The sequence below is a fragment of the Mastacembelus armatus genome, chromosome 19 (genome assembly GCF_900324485.2).
Source record: "Mastacembelus armatus chromosome 19, fMasArm1.2, whole genome shotgun sequence".
Classification (NCBI taxonomy): domain Eukaryota; kingdom Metazoa; phylum Chordata; class Actinopteri; order Synbranchiformes; family Mastacembelidae; genus Mastacembelus; species Mastacembelus armatus.
Window position 1 is genome coordinate 19,852,350 of NC_046651.1, and position 25,111 is coordinate 19,877,460.

Here is a 25,111-nt window from a genome sequence, read left to right on the forward strand (position 1 = left end):
ACAGCTGATGTAAATCACAGAGAAACACCTGTTTGTATGTTGGTGCCCACTATAGAAGACCCATGCTGATATGTGTCTCAGGTGTCGGCGTTCTCCACCTGGGAGAAGGAGCTGCATAAGATGGTGTTCGATCCTCGATACCTTCTGCTGACTTCAGATCAGAGGAAACGGGTTCAAAACTTCATTTAATTTACACTGTTCTGATGTTAAAGAACTGGAGGTGGCTGTTGTGTTTGTATTCTCATGTCTTGTGTTTGGCAAATGTTTATGATGTCACTCTGACATCACTCTTACCTATGTGTGCAGGTGTTTGATCAGTTTGTGAAGAGCAGGGTAAAAGATGAATACAAAGAGAAGAAGAGTAAACTGCAGAAAGCCAGAGAAGAGTTCAAAAAGCTGCTCGAGGAGGTGAACATAACCAGCAGGTATCATTCATTCATTATTCACCACATGACTCTTAATTATTCATCTGTTTCTATAAAATTTAGATCTGACCTGAGTCCACCTCTTCACCTGAAGTGGCAGGTGGTAGTCTACCTGTCAGATCACTGGGCTGACAGCTGATGCTCTCTGTGTTGTTGGTACACAGTTGTTTTATTCTCAGCAGACAGAAACTAAATCTGCAGCCTGGACATCAGAAAGAAATGAATGAATTTAAAGTCAAAGTAAAAGCTTCAGGACTGGGTTTTACCAGCTCTTACCCCTTAAATCCTTCACTTAGTTTGTGTGTAAAGTCACGAGTTCTTGGCGTCTAACTGGATTCGTCGACTGGTGATTCGACTGGTGATTTCATAAATCAGGTTGGAGTAGAAGTGACTGATGGTACTAGTCTACTCATGGCTTCCTTGGTTGGTGAGCTCAATGATGATGCTCTGAATTTTTCTCTGCAGATTGACGTTCAAGGAGTTCTGTACTCGTTACCGTGGTGACCAGCGGTTCAGCGCTCTCAACAGGAAAAGGGAACAGGAAGTCCTCTTCAACCATTACATGACATCCTTAAAGAAACGAGACAAGGAGAACAGAGCAAGGCTGAGGAAGATAAGATGAGAACAACACAGGTCTACATACTGAACCTTACAGAACCATTTAGAATCTTGGTAGCTCTCATCCAGGACCTTCCCAAACCTTTTAGAACCTTTCTTTCATGATGGCTGAGCCAATCCTGGTTCTGATGGGGATACCAGACCAGATAGTGAGCACCAAATGAGCAGTGTCTGAGTGGTTTTCACTTTTTATTTGTTGTTTTATAGATGGCCCACAACTGGAGATGGACCAGAAAGACTGGTGTCTGTAGCGTATTGAAGTCAATGTGGACCTTTGAACTGGTTAAAGTCTTACCAAGATGTGAGAAGAACTCTGTTAAACTGGTTAGACTGGACTGAACTAAACCTCAGAAGAATCAGAGCACAAAGACATTATCTGTTGATTTGTCTGTCTGTCTGTCTCTTTCTGACTAATTGTCTTTCTGCCCAACCGACCGACTCACTGTCTGTCTGTCTGTCTGTCTGACTGTCTTTCTGTCTTTTTGTGTCTGTCTAACTGATTCTTTGTCTGTCTGACTGTCTGTCAGTCTGACTGTCAGTCTTTGACTAATTCTTTATCTGACCAACTGTCTGTCTGACTAACTGACTGACTGTTCTTACTGCAGGATCTTAAATCAAATGTAAATGAACTGACAGTGGTAAATCTCTCTATGCTCCTAAAACAAAACACAAAACTCCTGCTGCAGGTCAATGAGGGACATTAATGTCAGCTGAGGGTCATGTGACAGGTATTGGCGCCACTTTAGTTCCTCATAGCATGATGGTCCAGTCAGGTGGATGACCCCCATCCCCTCCCCCCTCCTGCTTAAACGAGATTCACCTACTTTGTGTATAATTTTCATGAATATGATTGTTGTGAAGTTGCTGCTGTAAATGGACAGAAATGACCTTTGACCTGATGTAGGTGCCGCCCCTCTCAGCTGTGACTGGATAGACTTGGTGCCCTGTCACATTGGGTGTTTTTTTTTTTTTACTGTCCTGACTTCTCATTGGATGGTGTCTGTGTGTTGAACTGTGTTCTGATTTTTCATTGGCTGTTGTTTATGATGTGTTTCAAATAAACCTGTTGTTTACAGGTGACAGGTGAACTTCCTGTTGTGGTAATCTTTATGGTGAGGGTCACATGACAGGTGCAGGTGATCTGTTTTTCTGCAATTACAGTATTCAGTGCAACATGCTGTTTTTCAGTTGCCATGGCAACTTCAGATCATTATAGAGGAAGACAATTATGGGTACACACACACACACACACACACGTGCATGCACACACACATGCACACAGTGTTTTGACGTGCGCTGTAAATGATTCAGACATTTTGTTTCTGTCTGTGTGTGACAGGTAAAATTCACCCAAAATTGTACTTTTGACATATTCAGGGTTTTGTTTTTTTTTTTGTTGTTTTTTTTTTTGGCACAATGATGACAGAGGTGATTTTTTTTTTTTTTCTGTTTTATAAAATTGCTCAAAGACATCTAGTTGTGGTTCTGGTTGTGGCAGAGTTGCAAAGGGTTGGTGGTCCTCTCCATGTCTTTTTGACAGTATTTTGATATTAAATGTTTTTTCCTGACTTGTACTGAGAGTTTCCCCAGAAAATGACCTGTCATTGTTTCTGTTTGTGGGTGTGTTGGTGTTGGTTAACGTCCTGTTGTTCTCTGATTGGTGGTTTCCCGATGCAAATTCAGCCTTTACCTCTGGTTGGTCAAACAGACACATTTCTATACTAGTGAGGACCCTGACATAAACTAATATTCTCGTTTCATGTCGTTGAGCAATGGATTTTTGTGTGAGGACCATGTTTTTGTGGTATAGCCTGTCATCATCAGGTCTGCATGGAGATCTGGATGATGTTTTTCCCCATCAGACATGTTGACATGTTTGCTGAGATCATAGGTCAAAGCCTGAACACCAGACGTGCAGGAGGTGACATTAAAATGAACCATGGAGCTAAATAAAACTGCTGATGACATTGGTTAATTTTCACATACTTCATTATAAATATGTGAATTATTTCATTCTTGCAAACACAAAACTGAGACAGTAAAAATCTTAAAACTAATTTGGCCCCAGAGAACCAGCTCGGGTCTGAACATCCGTGACAGAGCGGGACATGCAAACCAGTGGGAGAAGTAATCAATAATGGTCCTGATATATTCATTATAATCAACATGTTGACATTAAACTGGGGACACATGCTGGGACCATTGTGCTAATTATAAAATGGATTTGAATGAAATTACTGACCATCAGTTGTCCTTTCATCCAGATTTGGCTGCAGTGAGTGTGGATGTCTTGTTTGGTGCCATCTCCTCGCTGAGGCGACAGGAGGAGAGGCATTCAGTGGTACAGTGACACCTGGTGGTTAGTTGAGGTTACAGCAGCCGTTTAAGACTGAACCGTGTCTATCTATTGATTATCTCCAAAGAGACAGCGCTGTCCTGAAACATGTTTCTGGTGTTAAAGTTTTAGTCTCGTCGGTGTGAAATAAAAGTCCAAATCTGGAACAGAGCTTAACATTTTAAGTTCTTTGCAAATGTCTGAAAATTTTTTTAAATCTCAGAAAACTTACTAAGCTTTCGGCTGCTTCTCGTTACCTCTTATTTCGACTGACAAATCTTGGAGCAGTTGTGTCACAGGGTCTTCTGGTCATTGTAGAAGTCTAGTGATCCCCTCATATCCCCTCATAACCCCTCACCTGCACCCTTTGAACATATTGGATGTAAGTAAGTAAAGTTTATTTGTATAGCACCTTTTACAAATAAAATTACTTCACAATAAAATGCAAAATAAAATCACATAAGTGCTTAAAAAATCCTACCGAGTTTCCAAAAATACTGTCAGCCATTTCTTTTTTGGGCAGATGCTGGACTTGCGGTAGTTTGGGTTTTAATGAGATTATGTATTTAGGGAAATATTTGACAGTGACACTTAAGACACAGAATTAGTAAGAAATGGCAGATTCACCTCAGCTCATATTAATAAACCACCCAATAAAAAATTAATTAAATCAGATGACAAGTGAATCTGGAACATTTGGGGCTTGTCACAGTTGATTTTGTTGTGCCTTTTGGTTTTTACCTGTTTGGGCTGTTTTTCAGCTTTAGTATAGAAGAGTAAGGATAGAGACAATTGAAAACAAGATGAGAATTTCATTTTCTCCCTTCCAGTCTTTTCTGTATCTTCAAGGTTTTGAACTATGCCTTGCAGACCTTGAGCACAACTCAGAAAAGAAAGAAATTTGTCATATGATTGAATTAATTCTATTTGTCAGGTGGAGCTCCTGTGATTGGACTGATGGATAAACACATAACCTGAATAGTCAACATGGGCTTACTAAACTGTGGCTGTACCTGGACCAAACACCCCCAATGCCCCTTTTAGCAAGAGAAACCCCAAAATGCAAAGCTGAAAAAGTAATATCTTCTTCACAGTCTCTGAAGTGAGTTATTTTTACATCATTCATTTTTATTATTGCAGACATATCACATTAGCATTTGTCAGTTTTAAAAGTCTGCACTTTCCAAATTTAGTTTGTAACAGTTGCGATTTCTGATTTTAATCTAACCTCATACAAGTCCAGGAGTACAATCTGAGGAAAACTGTCAGAATAGGGAAAATGTAAAACTATATAAAATAAACTTCAGCATAAAGGAGAAATAAAACAAATTATCTGCTGTGATGCTCCTTAAATCAGGACTGATTAATTTTATTGCTGATGAATTAGTGCAGTGATGGTGTGTGTGCAGCAGAGGGAGCCAGAGCTGTGCTGGTTCAGCTCTCCATCACACTGAGGGATGCTGGGAGGAGGAGATGACGCCAGCAAAGGCTGCAGAGATGCTAACAGCAGTGGCACAAACACACATTGACAGGAGCTAAGTGCTAACCGCTACCACAGACAGACAGACAGACAGATAGAGACAGGTGAGGGAGGCCGATGCTGGCAGCACCCACAGGTCAGTGATAGCTGCAGTGAAGCTAGCTGCTGTTAGCATGCTGTGGAGAGGAGGCTAAACCACTGACACACAGAGCAATGCAGTGTCGGAGGCTTCCCATTGGACGGTGAGTGATTTATCGCTTCACTTATCACTTAGACCTGAGCTGTGTGTTCAAATGTGTACATTGCTGGTAACAGCTGGGTTGATGGTGTTGCCATGGAAACAACCATGTATTTATATGTTTCAGTGTCTCTGGGTTTCCATGACAGCATCAGTTCACCTGTAAGAAATTCACCTTTCCTGTGTTAAACAGACATAATTAGTTTCAGGTGAATTGAGTTCAGACTAAAGGAACGATACAGTGTACAAGTATTTACTAGTATTACTAGTACTTCTATTGCTTTTGTTGTTAGTCTCTATTTCTGATATTGATACTACTACTATCATACTGAAACACCCAAAACTGACTTTTCTACAACTACTATGATTACTTTTGAATGCTGCAACTTGTACTACTACTGATACAACCCTTAAGACAACAGTTTAACTAAAAACAACCCTGATTACTTTTTCAAAGCTTACATTTTCTGTGACAATAAAACATTAACTGGTCAGATATTGGTTTGAAATTTATAAAATTTGGTCATTTTCATTGTCTATGCTGTAAATGTACTATATTGCTATTACTATATTCTGTAAAATTAGTTCCTGTTCTCCTATTTCTTTCCTGCGTTGCAAGTTTTTTGAGAGAGGACCGGTTTAAAGGTCTAAGAACGGGGTATCAGCCTGTAAAGCCACTTGAGAGAACATTTGTGATGTTGGGCTATAGAAATAAAATCTGACTGTACTTATCTTGACAGGCGCCAAATCAGAAAAGACTGATTGGTTGGTTTGGTGGTGACATAACACAGTTCATGGTTGTGCTTGTGTGTGTATTTGTACATGTATATGTGTACAGGTGCTGATGTAGTCAAAGTGCAGATTGACAGCTCAGTGGGGGGGGGCACAGCCTGCAGGTAAAGGTGGTAATGTCAAAGCGAGGAACAGGAGGGAGGTGGAAGGGGGAGCGACCAGACGCCATGGCAACCCTTCAGGCAGCCAATGAGGAGCTGAGAGCCAAACTGACAGACATCCAGATTGAACTACAACAGGAAAAGAACAAGGTAAGACTAGAAATGCCAGAACACTACTGAGATGAGTTCGACTGTAGTACTACAACTACGGTGTTGCCCTCAGGTGAGTCGTCTGGAGAGAGAGAAGAGTCAGGAGTTGAAGGCGGAGCACCACAGGGCAACGGTCGCCGTGACGGAGCTAAAGACCAAACTTCATGAGGAGAAGCAGAAGGAACTGGCCGTTACCAGGGAGACGTTACTGCGGCAACATGAGATGGAGCTGATGAGGGTCATCAAGATCAAAGATGGAGAGATTCAACGTCTTAACGGATTAGTGTTAACTCTGAGAGATGGATCCACTGATAAGGTGCTCCGTTTGTTGCACACCTGTGCTGCACATCTACCTGTCTGTCTTCACATCTGCTTGTCTGCCTGCACTTGCTCTGTTCTCACATCTTTCATAATATTCACTGATCTCGTTTCCACAGTTTCAGGTTTAGGTTGGCAGCAGGCAAAAGAGCAAGAATGTTTTTACTTGCAGCCACATCCTCTTGATCTTGCTGGGCATCCCGAGGTGTTCCCAGACCTGGGAAACATAAGGTTCTGATGTACACCAGGTTCTCCTCCTCATCCTGGAGCTCTGAGCTCTTTGCCCTGTGTCTTAGGCTAAGTCCAGATCCAATACCAAAAATAACAATTTCATGTATCTGGATTCATTATAGGCAGTGCAGCGGTGTCAGTCTCTTCCCAGCAGCAGGTTGTAGGTCTGAACCCTGGTGGACCCAGGGCCTTTCTGTGTGGAGTCTGCATGTTGTCCCTGTGTCTGTGTGGGTTTTCTCCTCCCACAGTCCAAACACATGCAGGTCAGGATTAGGGTCTGAACCCAGGTGGACCCAGGGCCTTTCTGTGTGGAGTCTGCATGTTGTCCCTGTGTCTGTGTGGGTTTTCTCCTCCCACAGTCCAAACACATGCAGGTTAGGATTAGGGTCTGAACCCAGGTGGACCTGGGGCATTTCTGTGTGGAGTGGATTGCCTGTAGGTGTGAATGTGAGTGTTCCAGTCTAGCACCTAAAGACTGGAATGGATATCTAATGATAAAGCCACAGTTTCATCTTCAGGATCAGCTTCTCTGAACCACCAGTTTGCTAGAGTCTATAATCCTATACCAATCCTGTTGATCTCATGTCTGACCCTCACTGCTGAAACAAGCACTAGAATTTCTTCACTGGGTCAGTGGCTTCCCTCCACCCTGAAAAGATCTATCTAGTGATCTAACAGAGTACCTGGAACCTCAGACTCGGAGGTGATGACTCTCTTTCCTCTTTCCTCACACTCAACTGTAAACCACCCCAGTAGTCATAGGAGTTCCCAGTCTAAACCACATCATCTACAAAGAGCAGAGATAAAATCCTCCATCCCCTCTACCTTGGCACACTTTCTGTTCTCATTTATGAAAACCACCAAGCTGAATCTGCCCTTGTGGAGTCCAGCAGTCACTGATAATATGATTGATTTTCTGTTGAGGACACAGACTCAGCTTTCACTCTGACTATGTAGAGAGTGAAGGACTCATGGTAATGGCCCTGCTAACCCTAACCCAAACAGTCACCAGTGTTCAGCTGTTGCCATAATGAAGATTTTGAATTTGGTCCATTTTTATTCAGATTCCAACGCCTCACTTGGGAAAAATTCCCCCAGTGGTGGGAGTTGACATTGCAGACAGGGTTTTCCCAGTTCAGTGTCACAGTTTACTGGCTCAGTTCATTCCACCACCAAACTCACCATTAAAGTGGTGCTCAGCTGACAGCTCAGCTCCTGATTGACAGCTGCAGATCTGTTGATATGACATTATGTCATGAGCATGGTGTTTGTTACTGAAAGTCCAGTAACAAAACTCAACTCTGGCTCAGATTGAATTCATTTCAATTCAGTTTTATTTGTATAGCGCCAAATCATAATTCAATCATCTCAATGCACTTTACAAAAACAAAAAACCCAACAAATCCCTTATGAGCAGCACTTGGCGACAGTGAAAGAAGAAAAACTCCCTGTAACGGAAGAAAAAACCTCCATCAGAACTGGGCTCAATTTGGGCGGCCATATGCCTTGACCGGTTGGGGTGAGTGGATAGAGCAGAGAGAAAAGAACAGCAACAATAAACAACAAATAGACACTGCAGGTTGGTGGGGCCAGTAACTGCACATCAGCAATATACAGCTCCAGGACCAGGGACACCTGCAGAAGGTACAGAGAGAACAGAGAGAGAGAGAGCACAAGGTTAGTGACATTCAATGGTGGAATATACATGTGAGGGGGGAGGAGAGGAAGAGAGGGGGTTAGGATAGGGGAGCTCAGTGCACCGATGGTCCTCGGGCAGTCTAGGCCTATAACAGCATAACTAAGGGATGGTTCAGGGTTGCCTGAAGCCAGCCCTAACTATAACACTTTGTCAAAGAGGAAGGTTTTAAGTCTAGTCTTAAAAGTACAGAGAGTGTCTGCCTCCTGAACCCAGGCTGGGAGCTGGTTCCACAGGAGAGGAGCTTCATAGCCAAAGGCTCTGCCTCCCAGTCTGCTTTTGGAAACTCTGGGAACCACAAGTAGACCTGCACTCTGAGAGCGAAGTGGTCTATTGGGATAATATGGTACTATGAGGTCTTTAAGGTATGAAGGAGCTGGATCATGAAGTAATTTGTATGTGAGAAGAAGGATTTGAAATTCTATTCTATATTTTACAGGGAGCCAATGAAGAGAAGCCAATATAGGAGAAATATGATCTCTCTTGCTAGTTCCTGTCAGGACTCTGGCTGCGGCATTCTGGATTAACTGGAGGCTTTTTATGGAGATACTGGGACATCCAGATAGTAATGAGTTACAGTAATCTAGCCTTGAGGTAACAAATGCATGGACTAGTCTGCATAATTTTGAGACAGGATGTTCCTAATTTTGGAAATGTTGCGCAGGTGAAAGAATGCAGTTCTAGAGATTTGTTTTATGTGTGAGTTAAAGGACATGTCCTGGTCAAAAATAACTCCAAGGTTTTTTACAGTAGTGCTGGAGGCCAGGGCTATGCCATCTAGAGTAGCTATAATTTTTAGATAAAGTTATTTCTGAAGTTTTTAGGCCCAAATACAGTAACTTCTGTTTTCTCTGAATTTAAAAGTAGAAAGTTACTGGTCATCCAGGCCTTTATGTCAGACACGCTTGAAGTCCGGTTAACTGGTTTGTGTTAACAAGTTTCATAGATAAATACAACTGAGTGTCATCTAAATAGCAGTGGTAATTAATAGAGTGCTTCCTAATGACATAGCCTAGAGGAAGCATGTACAGGGTGAACATAATCGGTCCTAGCACGGAGCCTTGTAGAACTCCATAACTAACTTTTGTGCTCGTGGAAGATTCATCGTGGACACGAACAAACCGGAATCTGTCCGATAAATAGGATTGGAACCATTTTAAAGCTATACTTTAACCAGTCACATGCTCCAGTCTCTGTAATAAGATGTTGTGGTCGATAGTGTCGAATGCAACACTAAGGTCTAGAAGGACAGTTATAGAAACAAGTCCATTATCTGAGGCTAAGAGAAGATCGTTGGTGACGTTTAACAGTGCTGTTTCTGTACTATGATGTGCTCTAAATCCTGATTGAAAATCTTCAAATAGTTCATTCCTGTGTAAGTGGTCTGATAGCTGCTTAGCAACAGCTTTTTCAAGGATTTTAGAAATAAATGGTAGGTTGCATATTGGTCTATAATTAGCCAAGACTCCTGGATCAAGACTAGGCTTTTTGAGTAAAGGTTTGATTACTGCAGTCTTAAAGGCCTGTGGTACGTAGCCTGATACTAGAGATAAATTTACCAAGTCCAATAAAGATGAGTTCATTAATGGCAGGGTGCCTTTAAGCAGTCTAGTCGGGATGGGGTCTAAGAGACACGTTGATGATTTCGATGAAGCAACTACTGATGTAAATTCAGAGAGATCTATAGGAGAGAAGCAGTCTAAACATAACTGAGGTCCTACAGATGATTCAAGAGCTACTGTAGTAGAAGATTCATTTATTGCAGGTATAGGAAGCATCTGCTGAATTTTTATCTCTAATAGTTGTGATTTTATTTGTAAAGAAACTCATAAATTCATCACTGCTGAGAGCTAAGGGAACACTGGGCTCAACAGAGCTGTGACTTTTTGTCAGCCTGGCTACAGTGCTGAAAAGAAACCTGGGATTGTTCTTATTTTCCTCTATTAGTGATGAATAGTATGCAGTTCTGGCTTTACGGTGAGCTTTTTTATATGTTAGTAGACTGTTTTTCCAGGCTGGATAAAATTCTTCTAAGTTTGTGGAACGCCACTTCCTTTCCAACCTTCATGATGCCTGCTTTAAGGTACACAGTATCAAGAGTTTGACGCAGTGAGGCTACAGCGCTGTCAACAATATGATCAATTTGGTAGGGAGTGGGATTGAAGCAGCTGCCCTCCACTGTATTGGCACATGGCATAGATTTAAATAAAGATGGAATCATTATCTTAAATTTATTAACAGCGTTGTCAGATAAACATCAGACCCATGTTTTTCTTCTGGCAGAGCAGCCACTGGAGGGAGTCTTTGGCTTGTCCCAGACCCCGGGGACATGAAGAGCAGTTCCTGGAAGTATAGAAAGTCATTTAACAGTCTTGTCATTCTTAAGGTGAGGAGCACTCTGCTGGCAGAGGTGGAGGAGGCGAGGAGGACCTGGGAGGCGGAGCGTTGCCGTCTTCAGCAGGAAGTTCAGGAGTTGCGAGTATCGAAGAGGAACTTCGAGGAGGCTCTGACATCAGCTCAGCAGGCCTGCCAGGCACGAACAGCTGAGCTGCGATCAGCCCATCACCAACACCAGGAAGAGCTCACCAGGACCAAGAAAGACTGTGAGAGGGAGATTCGCCGACTGGTACGAGACAGTTACATGTACATGACCAAAAGTTAAGACACATTTCCATTAACACACATATGATTGTTTATCCTGATGGTGGACCAGGATGGTGTGGTCTTTTTACCAGCACATAGGTATTCTTAACATTGTTTTATCAACTTCAAGACTTTTAATAATCTGATGAGAATAATGAGAAAAAAATATTTTTTTAATGGAAGAATACTTATCTAAACAGCATAGTGAGAATGTTAGCACAAACCACTGTCAGTTACACAAAACTTAGAATGGCCGAGCGCTGGTGGGATACTGATATAAATTTTAATTATTTTAACTAACTGTTTAAGTTTAGCTTAGCTACTCCATAATTAGAGGACATTCAGTAGTTTGACCAATCAAATCTCAATGTTTTTATTCCATCATACCAATTTTGTAATACACATATGGATTTCTATTCAGGAATGCCATGATCCAAACATACTTCAGCAAACAAGAAAAGGAAAGTGCATTTTCTACAAACCTTGACTCACTGATGAAGGCCTTATTATTATTATCATGAACACATGAAGAAACAAAGGCTCATTGAGCTTCAGCTAGTGGTACAATACAAAGAAAAGACACACAGAGTCAAACACAGTCTGGTACAACACCAACAGTCTAAAGACTCATTTAGAGACTGAACTTCATTTCAGTTACAGTGAATTTTGGAGAACCACTTACTTTAGATGTGAACTATGTGCTCACAACAAATTTCTGTATTAATGGAAAAATATTCGTTGTGTTACCAAGTTGTTAAATTGGGTCACTGAACATGCAACAGAAACCCTGATGTAAGAATGTGAGTTATTCTTTGTTGCTTTGTTTCCATTATTCTGTTGGTCACATGGTGATTGAAGATTTCAGAGGGTTTAGTTTTGTGGTTTATACGGTCACACTCTGCATACAGCTTGGTTCAAAACAGACATTTGTTATTGCAGAGGCATTTTACTGCTCTTCACAATGGCCTGTTGTTTCATTGGAAATTATACACCCGTCTGGTGCTTCTCTCAAATAGAAAAAATCCTTGCTTCTCAGTGTGCTCATCCATAAGTTCCCAACCTCTCTGCTGTTTCTGTGTTTAGTGTTGAACCTGAGTTCAAACATGTGACAGCAAGCTTCTTAAAAGCAACCTGCAAGGTGACAGGTGAGGCAATCACAGTCTGTCTGTAACAAGTGGCCTGGGTGGTATTGACATTTTGCTGAGTGTCCAGATTCAAACCAACGTCTGTATTGGATCTGCTGCATCATTCAGGTAATTTGGAAAGCACATGCAATAATAAGGATTATTTACTAAGTTACACCTGTGTTTTAATGTTGTAACTGTGTGGCCTGTTTTTGCCAACACTGCTAAATTCAGAAAGCACCTCTCTATTCAGAACATTAGAGAACCAGGATTACTGTGATTCCAGGTGTTGCTCAGGTAGACAGCGGTTCAAGCAGAGGATTCTTTAATTGGCGCAAAGGCAACTGGTAGGAAATGAAACAATTGGTCTGAGCCACTTTATGCTCGAGCATGGTGTTTGTTACTGAAAGTCCAGGAACAAAACTCAACTCTGGCTCAGATTGAATTCAGTTCAATTCAATTTTATTTGTATAGCGCCAAATCACAATACAAATCATCTCAAGGCACTTTACCAAAACAAAAAAACCCAACAAATCCCTTATGAGCAAGAACTTGGCGACAGTGGAGAGGAAAAACTCCCTTTAACGGAAGAAAAAACCTCTAGGTTTATGTTTATGTTTACCTTTGATTTATATATTTATTCATTTTTTAACATTTGGGACTAACCCTCCCCCCTACCATAACCCTAACCTGTCTACCTGTTTGACCCCATCTCTAAACTGTCTTACTGTCTACCTGTCTTTCTGTATGTCTTCTTGTCTGTCTCTTACCTGTCTCTGTGCAGATGGATTAGATAAAGCAGAGGGGCACATATGACTGGCCCAAACTCTAAACTGCGTGCCTCTCACCTGTCTGTCTACCTGTTTCCCTGTCTGTCTCTTACCTGTCTGTGTGCAGATGGATGAGATAAAGCTGAAGGACAGAGCTGTCAGTGTTTTGGATAAAGCTCTGGGGCTGCAGGCTGGACATGCTCACCGTCTCCAGCTGCAGACTCAGGCAGCTGAGCAGCAAATCGCAGCCCTGAGAGATGCACAGAGAGCAGGACTAAACCATCCTGGCCATACCCCTAGCCCCACCCCTAACCCTGCTCCTCACATCGTAAGCTCCGCCACCTTGTGCATGATATAAACTCACCTCAGTCACATGTTGCAATTTAACTCTTTGAGATCATCTTGATCTCTTCAGGCTCCGCATCTTTACCATGACTTCATTAAACAATGGCCACATCCAATCAGGTCTTTGTCACACTGCCAGATCCTCTCGTCCTCCGTATCCCACCAGTTTGAACTTTACTGGTCCTCACCAGGGGCCCGTTCTTCATATGTGGATTAACAGGTTAGCTGGATTATTGTTAACTATCTGACATGATCCTGGATCTGTCAGTTCTTCCAAAGTCATGGTGAGATTGTTGTCCTGGCATCATGGCCACAATCTCAAACCTGCCCACGAGCAGATTTATTCTCAGGTTTCATTCCTGTAAACAGCAGAACCTCTCAGATATAACCAAGGTTGGACCAGGAAGCCCATTCAACCATGGATGTAACGTTTTTATGTGAGTGATCCATCAACACTGGGGCAATTATAATAAGACAAGTAAACAGAGTGCTGCAGGATCAGCAGGACCCTATGGCTCATTTGACTGTTTCTGTCTGTCCTGTCTGCTTTAAGGACAAGGGAGATTAATTTACTAATTGAATGTATCTGATATCTGTTTGTGTTCTTGCTCAGTTGGATGCAGAGAAATAGAAATGATAGATCTGCTGTCATGTCAGTGCAGAGGATAAGATATGCAGCTGTGGCGACCGGAACAGTTGCACATTTCATTTCTCAGATACTTTTTGCCTCCCTCTTTCTGCATTTTGGCAGTTTTTGCAGAGTTGCCTTGCATATGAATTTCTTTAAATCTTCATGTTCCTCCAGCAGCAATTGAAAAAATGCTGCTGTGAAAAAATGTGCCCCCTCTTTAACAGTGCAGCCAATGGGATCCCGCTGATCAAGGTTTCGATAATCGATATGTATGGACTTGTCAACAACCATGAGAGCACGCAGTTGCCCCAGATGATTGAATCCAGCTTCTGTAATCCACCACTCAGGTGTGTTTGAAGAACCGACATGACCGGAAATGCTGATCCACGATGAGAACATTCAGCATCACTCATTGGATCCTGGATCGGTTGAGCCACGTACAAAGAACGAGCCCAGGTCATGTGACCAGCTGTTTAGGTGTTTGTGTTTAATCTATCCTGTGATATTGACCAATGAAAAGCTCCTGCTTGCAAAAACTGAATCGGTTGACGAGTTGACAAAAATTTAAAATTCAATTTAAAAAGATTTGCCAAGTTAGCAGTGTAGTCCCAACGGTCCAAGACGGGGCATGGACTGCAGCAACACTGCCAGTAGCGCCAGCGATATCAGTATTGCAGTACTGTTGAATTGACCAGTTAACACTGACTGTTGTCTCTGCTGTTGTTTAGTTACCATGTTGCAGTCGTGGCACAAAAAGTGGCCAATAGTCTCTGTCAGCTGCCTGGGCTCTGCCTTGGATGTTTAGATTGGGTGAGGGAATGTGAGGAGGTCCTTGGGAGAGTTTCAGTTTCATCATAAACTGTCTGTTGCCAACACTGATTGTAAAGGACATGACATCACAGTGACTACAGGAGACCGCAAGACTTCTCAGACAAACTGTGTCTGTCTGTGTGTGTGTGTGTGGGTGGGTGTGTGGTGTGGGTGTGTGGTGTGTGTGGCTGGGTGTGTGTATATAGTCTCAGGAGGACCGGGACACTCGGAGGTTCCAGTTAAAAATTGCTGAACTCAGTGCTGTTGTCAGGAAACTGGAGGATCGCAATGCTCTGCTGTCTGAGGAGCGCAATGAACTGGTAACAATCTTCAATCACAAGTTCTAAAACTCAAACTGCATCTGAAGTTCACACATACAAACTTCAGCACCATCTATGTTTTGTCAAAATATATATTTTCTTTATTTTCCTTATTTTGTTTTTGTTTGGTTTTTTTTTTCAATTGTCTTCCCTCATAAAGTTGAAGCGTCTGCGTGAGACAGAGAGTCAGTTTCTTCCACTTCTGGACAAAAACAAACGCCTGAGCAGGAAAAATGAGGAGATGGCTCTTGCACTGCGTCGCCTCGACAACAAGCTTCGTTTCGTCACTCAGGAGAACCTGGAAATGGTAACTATGGTAACACCTACAAAACACAGTCTGAGTGCTGGTTCTGTCCCAGTCACACCAGTCAGCGTCCAGATAAGTTAACTCTGAAACAGTGGTCACTGTCAGGTCTTGTGAAGAAATGTGCAATTTATTAACACAGGTAACTAGTGTTTCTAGGTTTCTAGTACACTGCCCACATACCTACTCAAAACAAAGCCATCAATGAGATTTTCTACATGATGTAGCCGAGTACTAGCACAACCTTAAATCATAATGAAGAAAATCTGTGACCTTGGAAGATAATTAGCCTAGCATAGCAGAGTAGCTTTGATTGCTGAAGAATTCCTGTAATTTCATGTTTCAATCACCTGAATTAACCATTCAGCAGTACAGCCAGAAAATTACACAATGTACATAGTCCACATACTCTTACATTGTATACGTTTTGCAGTACCAGTTACTAGTTACCAGCGTTACTACGGTAACTATAGTCTTTGTTGTCTGCAGAGGAGACCAAGTTCATTAAATGACCTGGACCGTAGCCACTCTACAAGTTACCATGGTTACAGCCAGGAAGACAGAGAGATGGAGTTTCTACGGTTACAGGTCCTGGAGCAGCAGCACATCATTGATGACCTGTCCAAGGTACTACATCTGCTACTACTACTACTACAACAACAGCAAATCATTAGCAACCTGTTCAATGTACTGATACAACTGTGTTGTAGTATTAAACTTGATTTAAAATATGACTTTATTGTTTCAGGCTCTGGAGACTGCTGGTTATGTAAAAAACGTTATAGTAAGTATTAAGCACTACTTCTGTCAGTACTTCTACATGGAAACAGTTGTATTGTCCATGCTTCAGGTGTGGAATGAGGATCTATATAATAAAAAACGTGTTTTTTCTAACACAGTTAATCTGGCTGGTGAACATAGTACGGATGTAGCAGCTGAAAAGGCAGATACAAAGCTAAAACCCTAACCTGGAATAGTCTTCCTGATGATGTTAGACAAGCCTCATCTCTGGCAATGTTTAAGTCCAAGCTAAAAGCCTTTCTTTTTAGTGTGGCATATAACATATGACAACTGACAATGTTTTATCCAAAGTGATTTATCTGCACTCAGTTTCCTCCTTTTGATTCTGCTTATGTATTTTTAACTTGTCTTTTATTTCTGTAAAGCACTTTGAATTACTTTGTGTATGAATTGTGCTATATAAATAAACTTGCCTTGCCTAAAAGAGCTAAATGTGAAGTGTAAGCTTATAATCAGGTTTGTGTGTGTTTGTGTCAGTAAGGATCGTGTTGTTTCTGTGTGTGTTACTACTGCAGGAGCGAGACATGTTACTGAGATACAGACGTCAGGAGTCAGTCCGGAGGAAACGAACCTTCAGAGCCTGCAGGGTAAGACCCTAACCCTCCACTGAAGTTTGTAATACCATATCAGACACAGTACACTGCGTCCGTTGCTGCTACTACTACTACTACCACTCCTACTAATTTTTACAATGACAACACATCACCTATCAAAGCTGCTGCTGCTATTATCATAGTAAATTGTACTTCACATTGAGCTCAATTTAAAGCTCTGGGTCCTTTGAGTTGATATTATTTGTGTGTGCGTGTGTGTGCGTGTGTGTGCGCGTGCACAGGTCATTGAAACATTTTATGGTTATGATGAAGAGGGGTCAGCGGACTCTGATGGATCATCTTTGTCCTTTCACACTGACAGAACTCCAGATACCGAGCCAGAGGAGGTAAACACATACAATACATACCACCATCACCAGTCACTCAATCAGCCAGTAGGTGCTGATTCCGTTTGAGTTCATTATAAAAGCAGATGGAAAACAGAGGCTGCTTCTGGGACACACAGTTTTCTTTAGCCTGGATCCAGAAAAACAATGAATGCAGTTTTAGATTTAAAATTATAGGGTCACATAAGTTCAGCGTTTTATCAGCTGTACAATATGTGGATAGTGATTTCCAGGGTTGTAGAAGAAAACAAACTAGTTTTCTTACTGGCCTAAAAAGTCCGACTGGTCTAACTGATTAACTGTTTGGCTGTGTGGTATTCAGGTGTGTGCGCGTGAAGAGGCAGAGCTTCGTTACTGTCAGCTGACGCAGGAATATCAGGCGTTGCAGAGAGCATATGCATTGCTGACAGAGACAAGCGGAGGAAACTATGATGCCGAAAAGGAGATTAAGGTGACCCAAGCTCTGAGCAAGGCAGAGACATTCTCTGGTTCAATTCGCTGTGATGAAGCAGGACATTGAAAAGTTGAGGCTTCTTTTCCTTTGTTTCAGACCAGGGAGCAGCTGCTCAATGATATCAGTCAATACCAAACCAGAGTTGCAGATCTGGAGTCAGCTCTAAAACAACAAGGACTGGTAACACACACACTTAGAATAATTATGTGTTCAATGGTGTTCAAGAATTAACCAATAATAAAAATATAACCAGCTGCATAAATATTGGAGAGATAACTGAGGAGGAGGCACACAGGTGGTGATTTACTCTGTAAATTAACAGAAGCAAGATGATTGGTCTATTGACTAGGTGAGAAATACTGTCTGCATTCTGATTGGTTCCAGGATAGATTCCTCAAAAAAAGGGCCGTGTCTTCATGCTGATCAAAAGAGCAGACAGCCAATAGAGATGAGATGCCAGACAGGTGTAGAATACACAGCAGGACGTAGAACAGAGACATCAGTCATGGTCCATAAAGGTCCAAACAAAACCAGAACATGACCCTGACAGAGAAGTGCCACCTGTGGCCACAGTGCCTGCGTTGTTTAAGAGGATCTCCAATGCTAGTGTTTTTTATTCTTGTTTGCTCTACATATCTGCATTCATTGTGGAATTCTGTGCTCAAACCAAACAGTAGTGGAAACCTAGAACAACCTGCTTATGTTATACCTGTACGTCTCACACCTTAATCAAGCAGAACAGAGACTCCACCCTCAGGTTAGGGGGAGGGGGGAGCTTGTCTGTGACATCACTGGTCAGGTGGCTGATTTGAATATGGCAAACATTGGTTCTCTGTAGAACATGAGTGAAAACCTGATGTACAATGGGGAACATAGAGCAAGTCTGTAAGAGGTGTGAGATGGAACTAATGGTCTGGTAAACCTGTCTTACTGACTGTTTGTCTTACTGACTGTTTGCCTGCCTGTCACTCAGGATGTGAAGTGGGTGGAGGAGAAACAGGCTTTGTACCAGAGGAACCTGGAGCTCGTGGAGAAGGTTTGACTTTGACTTTGACTTGTCCAGATGTTTTCGATCTCAACACGTCCTGATATTGTTCAGTGTGACTGAAGGTGTTTCCAGACAGTGAGAGCTCTTCCATCGCCGTTCACAACAGTTCATCTTTATTAATGTGCTGCTGCAGCTTGTTGCGTGACCACCTGAGGTTTTTCTGAATGTATGATTACGGTATGTTTCAGGTGAGGCAGATGGAAGGTGAAGAGCTGCGACTGAAAAATGAGATCCTCGATGTCAAAGATCAGAACGAGCTGCTTGAGTTTAGAATCCTAGAGCTCGAGGTAAAAACACAGAAACCACAAGTAGAAACATTCTGACTGACAGAAACAACAACAACAACAAGCTAAATCAACCAGCTCTGCTGTGCTGTGTCTTTGTTTCTATGCAAACTGACTTACGTTTCAGGAGAGGGAACGGCGATCTCCTGCCATTAACTTCCACCAACTCCAGTTCCCAGAAGGCCTCAGTCCTCTGCAGATCTACTGTGAGGCAGAGGGAGTAACTGTGAGTAACAGCTAAGTACACCTGTACAAGTCTGTGTTCAAATGTAAACACAATGTAAGACCTTTAAACACACCTGAGTATACCTTTTTTCTACAATTTATTCTATTTGTTACTCAGGACATCATCATCAGTGAGCTGATGAAGAAACTGGACATTCTGGGAGATAACGCCGTAAGTGTATGTTGAATTTATTCTGTACATGTATGTGTCTGTCGCAGCTTAAAGGTGTCAGATACAGTCCAAACCACATCATCAGAACCACCAGACCTGTCATCTCCAATGAATGTAAACATAAATCAGTGTGAGCTCATAACACTCAGCCACCTGTTGTTCATGTTGAACTTATTTTTATTTTTTGTATGTGTTGATATTATTGATGATTATTATATCACACATCATATAAATATGTTAATTTAGCTTGAAGACGTTCATTATGAACGAACAGCTGAAAGAAATCACGATTGGTCCGAAATCAGCTATGTTAATATGTTGACCTTTTCTTTAAGTCATGTTTCTGCATTACCACTTTCATGTCATTAATATTTTCTGTCATCGTGCTATTTATATAGTGTTTGCATATTTTCCTGTAGAATCTGTCCAATGAGGAGCAGGTGGTTGTCATTCATGCCAGGACGGTGCTCACTCTGGCAGAGAAGGTAACACGCCCACTTGAACACACACACTGATGTTTTTGTATTGACCTTTGCTCCTGTTTTAAATGTAGCCTGGCACTTGCTGATGTATCTCTCAGAGGTTGTCCATCTCCCTCACATGGAGAAACTCTGATTGAAGATTGACTGGTTGAGCGATGTCACTTCTCCCTATGTGTCTGACTCTCTCTACCTGTGTGTCTGCCTCTACCTGTCCCTCTCTGACCAGTGGTTGGAATCTATTGAAGTGACAAAGTCGGCGCTGCAGCAGAAGATGCTGGACATTGAGAGCGAGAAGGTAGTCATTGTTCGTGGTATCAGATGTTGCCTCCTGTTGACTGGTGTGCATCCAGGTTATGCCGATGTTCTGTTTTCACTCCCTGAGAGGTGGAAACTTTCAGCAGTTTTTAACAGGTCTCAGCTCGATGAGTCGAGACTCTTGTCTTCGGAGTTCATAGTCATGGCAGCAACTTGGCTGAAAGTAATCAAACTTGATTAGGCTGCTTTTTGTTTTATTTGACAGTGTTGGTGACATTAAGATGTGTCATCTCATCTGAATCAGCCATGTGGGTTCAGGTGTTCTGTTTGACTTAAAGGGCTCCTGGTTTTCTAGGATCTGTTCAGAAAACAGAAGGGTTACCTGGATGAGGAGCTGGACTACAGGAAGCAGTCAATGGATCATGCTCATAAGGTAAGTGTGACCAGCATCGAGTAAAAAGTACAAGAACTACTGTACCTGTAGAAAAACGACACAAATAGCAAGTGATGTGAGCAATAATGAAATGTGGTGTTTTTAAAAATGTGTTTTTTACAGTTGTACACAAGCTGTTAAAGCTAAACAGCCCTATATAAAATAAAGCTGCACAGTCTTACAAAACACTTATTCATTTTTTTCACTATATCAGATTAGGAGATTCAATTCCTTAAATTATGAAATGTCCTAGACACAAGCTGAACCAATGACATCAAAACAAATGGCATGCTTTGGACACATCTATGAGCATGACAACACAGGTTTGTTTGCCATATATACCAGGCTTATTCCTAGTATACACAAGCAAATATGGGAGCTCATGTTGAGTTTACCTTAAATACCGGTACAGTGGGGCAAAAAAGTATTTAGTTAGCCACCAATTGTGCAAGTTCTCCCACTTAAAAAGTTGAGAGAGACCTGTAATTTTCATCATAGGTATACGTCAACTATCAGAGAGACAAAATGAGAAAAAAAATCCATAAAATCACATTGTCTGATTTTTAACGAATTTATTTGCAAATTATGGTGGAAAATAAGTATTTGGTCAATAACAAAAGTTCATCTCAATACTTTCTTATATACCCTTTGTTGGCAATGACAGAGATCAAACGTTTTCTGTAAGTCTTCACAAGGTTTTCACACACTGTTGCTGGTATTTTGGCCCATTCCTCCATGCAGATCTCCTCTAGAGCAGTGATGTTTTGGGGCTGTCGCTGGGCAACACGGACTTTCAACTCCCTCCAAAGATTTTCTATGGGGTTGAGATCTGGAGACTGGCTAGGCCACTCCAGGACCTTGAAATGCTTCTTACGAAACCACTCCCTCGTTACCCCGGGCGGTGTGTTTGGGATCATTGTCATGCTGAAAGACCCAGCCATGTTTCATCTTCAATGCCCTTGCTGATGGAAGGAGGTTTTCACTCAAAATCTGACGATACATGGCCCCATTCATTCTTTCCTTTACATGAATCAGTCGTCCTGGTCCCTTTGCAGGAAAACAGCCCCAAAGCATGATGTTTCCATCCCCATGCTTCACAGTAGGTATGGTGTTCTTTGGATGCAACTCAGCATTCTATCTCCTCCAAACACGACGGGTAGAGTTTTTACCAAAAAGTTCTATTTTGGTTTCATCTGACCGTATGACATTCCCCCAATCCTCTTCTGGATCATCCAAATGCTCTCTAGCAAACTTCAGACGGGCCTGGACATGTACTGGCTTAAGCAGGGGGACATGTCTGGCACTGCAGGATTTGAGTCCCTGGTGGCATAGTGTGTTACTGATGGTAGCCTTTGTTACTTTGGTCCAGCTCTCTGCAGGTCATTCACTGGGTCCCCCCATGTGGTTCTGGGATTTTTGCTCACCATTCTTGTGATCATTTTGACCCCACGGGGTGAGATCTTGCGTGGAGCCCCAGATCGAGGGAGATTATCAGTGGTCTTATATGTCTTCCATTTTCTAATAATTGCTCCCACAGTTGATTTCTTCACACCAAGCTGCTTACCTATTGCAGATTCTTGGTGTCTTTTATACTGATAACGAGTTCAGACAGAGACAGAGGAGCCTCTTACAGAAGAAGTTACAGGTCTGTGAGAGCCAGAAATCTTGCTTGTTTGTAGGTGACCAAATACTTATTTTCCACCATAATTTGCAAATAAATTCTTTAAAAATCAGACAGTGATTTTCTGGATTTTTTTTTTCTCATTTTCTCATCTTTTTAAGTGGGAAAACTTGCACAATTGGTGGTTGACTAAATACTTTTTTGCCCCACTGTATATAGGTGTATACTTTGGATATGAAAACAACATCACAATCACAAATTCAGTATTTTATTCTAAAAACACTGTTGATATTGCCCATTCTAACATTTATGATGTGATAGTTTAGACAGTTTGTGGTAAAATGATTGTCCATGATGCAGAGGATCCTGGAGCTGGAGGCTATGCTATTTGAGGCTCTGCAGCAGGAGGAGGAATCCAGCATGGAGGGACTGAAGATGGAAAAAGGCCATCTATCTGAAACTCTGACAGAGGAAGAGAGGGAGGGCTTGAGGAGAGCCATGGATCAATGGAAACGAACTGTGATGTGTGAGCTGAGAGAGAGAGACGCCCAGATCCTCCGAGAAAGGATGGATCTACTGCAACTCACACAACAGGTAAACATTTAATAGGCAAGTGAAACTTTGACCTAACTGGTATAAGTGGCAGATAAATCAATATCTGAATACCTTCCATGAACAAGACTACATATTTCCTCTTGTACACTTGACAGAGGAACAAGGAGCTGGAGGAGTTTATTGAAGCACAGAAAAGACAGATTAAAGAGCTGGAGGAGAAGGTATGGTCAAACGGAAACAGAATAGTCTGGTTCTGTGTGAATATACAGTTAGTCCAGCTTTTACCTGCTCACTGTGTACACATGAAAAGGAAACAGTGTGTAGCTTTCCATTTACTACAGTGTTTTCTTGGCTTTTTTTTTCAGTTTCTATTTCTGTTTCTGTTCTTCTCTTTGGCCTTTATCCTCTGGTCCTAACAGCAGCTGGTGAGTAACTCAGCGACCAGGATTACCAAGTTATACATGGTTTCATCCAGTTACACAGGATTTACCTGAAGTTTACTGCAGGTGTCCTCACTTACCTAGCTCTGTTTTTTATAGATAGCTGTGAATTATTCTGTAAACCAATGACAGTTTCTTACACCATTTATAAATCTTGATATTGTCTTTGCTTCACGTCACAGCAACAACAATGAAATTTCATTTCCTGTTTTAGTGTCTGCAGACCTTGACAGTTCAGCAGCTGAACACTCAGCAGGGTCAGCCCAGTCTGGATCAGACCAGCAGACAGGAGGATTCAGAAGGATTCAGGGTTTGAAAACAAGCAGCTTGTTGGCTTCACGTCCGCACTGACTTCCCTTCAGCTGCAGTCAGCCAATCAGAGCAGAGCCCAGCTGTCAGCTGATTCTATGCAGTCAGTCTCTCCCAGAATGCCACTGTGCCACCTGAGACAGAGAGAGGGGTGATTTCCACAGCAACACAAGATGGGGATTCACACAAGAGAAAACCACAAGCTAACTAGCTGTTAGCTACTGCTAATCAGAAAGTTATTGATATGCAGCTGATAATCACATTCTAGCCTCAGCAGGCCAGTTGAACCAAAGTGGTGCTGGACTTCATACAGTATTAGCTGAGCTAGCTGGATTTTTATCAGAACTAACTGAACACTCACAGTGTTAGTTCAGCTGACAGATTTTAAACATTGCTAGAAGTTAGGTGCATTTATATTGTTGACTGAGCTAGTTGATGTCAGTGTTTGGGCCAGTTACAGTGAACGAACCTGTTGATGGCTTAACGAAGCTGCAGTCAAACAGGCAGCGCTTAATGAAGAACGTTGAAGTTCAAAGGTTTGCTAAGTAACTTTGAAGAGTTCACACAGTTGAATCACAGTAGCATCATGATAGAAAACTTTAAATACTGTTTGTGTTGGTCACAAAATAAGTTCAGTTGAGTTAAACTTTGTTCTGATTGGCTGTTCCACCTGCAGACTGGAGAGTGGTTTCACACTGTGGAGCACAGGTGTCCAACACCACTCCTCAAGGGCATGTTATACAGTTATCCCTGCCCTACCCACTGCTGATTACCTGGATCAGGTGTGTTCAGCTAATCAGAAACTGCAAGGACAGCGGGACAGGGGCCCTGGAGGACTGGAGCTGTACACCTGCGCTGTAGAGCATCTCGGCTCCACTCGTATATTTAAAGTCACAGTGTGTAACTGCCATGTTGTTTCCGCCCATTTGGATCATCTCGGGACCAAAACTGACAGACATTGGACAAGAGGTCTGCTGGAGGCCAAAGCTGTGAGGAAACAAGTATTAAAACAAACTATGTTATTGTCTAACAAATTGAATCATGAAGTCTGACAGTTTGAAACAGGCCAAAAGGGTTTGATTAATTTTTACCCTGCTGCAGTTTCATCACACTGCAGAGCTCAGATGTGATGCAAATACAACCAGGTCTAGGTGATGAAATATAATCTGAGATCTCATAGTTTAACTGAGATCAAACTGAAGGAAGAAAGTACAACGTCAGTTATTTAGAGTCACAACTGAGCTAAAAAAAGAAAAAAAAAGAAAATGTATTATAATATTAAACATATTCAAAGATGTATTGCTCATAGAATTATGTGTCTTTTCTGCTACTGGAGATAATCAGCAGAAATGACAATTAAAATATAGTTTGGTTAAAATCCTAATTTTTTTTCTTGAAGTTTTTAATTCTTAGTTGTTTTTTTCATTTTCATTTAGATGCTGGAATGATATCATTTCCATGCCAAATTCTGTTTTAAATGTTCATCATTATCTTTTGTGGTAGAGCAAAAAGAACAAAATTTATTTGGCATTTAAAATGTTTTCTCTGTGCTAATTATTTTGTTTGTCCTGCAGCTTTCTCAGTGTTTAACTTTAGAGTTTGGGGACAGAAACCTGAAAATTTAACATGATCATATTTAAAAATAGGCTCCTGCTGTTGTACTTTTATTATTCCAGATGATATTTTTCTATCCCTCCTGAGTCTAAACTCAGTGACCATCTGAATAGTCCACAGTTTGATGTGATTTCAGATTAAAAATGG

At 41.8% G+C, this 25,111-nt stretch overlaps 2 protein-coding genes across 5 annotated transcripts in view; both read left to right on the top strand.

Moving 5' to 3' along the window:
* tcerg1l (transcription elongation regulator 1 like) overlaps positions 1 to 2,415 on the top strand; it is a 45,793-nt gene extending 43,378 nt beyond the window's left edge. For 3 of the 4 annotated variants that reach the window (XM_026315639.1, XM_026315641.1, XM_026315640.1), the window contains exons 14-16: positions 82 to 171; positions 307 to 425; positions 891 to 2,415. In XM_026315639.1, coding sequence (XP_026171424.1) covers positions 82 to 171; positions 307 to 425; positions 891 to 1,047 — 366 coding nt within the window. In that variant the 3' untranslated portion in view covers positions 1,048 to 2,415. Of the gene's footprint in view, positions 1 to 81; positions 221 to 306; positions 426 to 890 lie in introns of those variants that run through there. The other variant, XM_026315642.1, reaches the window with a different exon arrangement.
* Positions 2,416 to 6,004: 3,589 nt separating this feature from the next.
* jakmip3 (Janus kinase and microtubule interacting protein 3) lies at positions 6,005 to 23,786 on the top strand. The gene is made up of 23 exons (XM_026315521.1): positions 6,005 to 6,139; positions 6,213 to 6,455; positions 10,771 to 11,010; positions 13,049 to 13,249; positions 14,914 to 15,027; positions 15,188 to 15,343; positions 15,821 to 15,958; positions 16,080 to 16,115; positions 16,648 to 16,719; positions 16,968 to 17,072; positions 17,395 to 17,523; positions 17,623 to 17,706; positions 18,500 to 18,562; positions 18,763 to 18,861; positions 18,986 to 19,084; positions 19,202 to 19,261; positions 19,675 to 19,740; positions 19,964 to 20,032; positions 20,348 to 20,425; positions 22,407 to 22,640; positions 22,757 to 22,822; positions 22,967 to 23,026; positions 23,256 to 23,786. Exons 1-22 carry the CDS (start codon positions 6,005 to 6,007, stop codon positions 23,015 to 23,017), a joined length of 2,538 nt encoding a protein of 845 aa, XP_026171306.1. The 3' UTR covers positions 23,018 to 23,026; positions 23,256 to 23,786.
* The last annotated feature ends 1,325 nt before the right edge of the window (positions 23,787 to 25,111 follow it).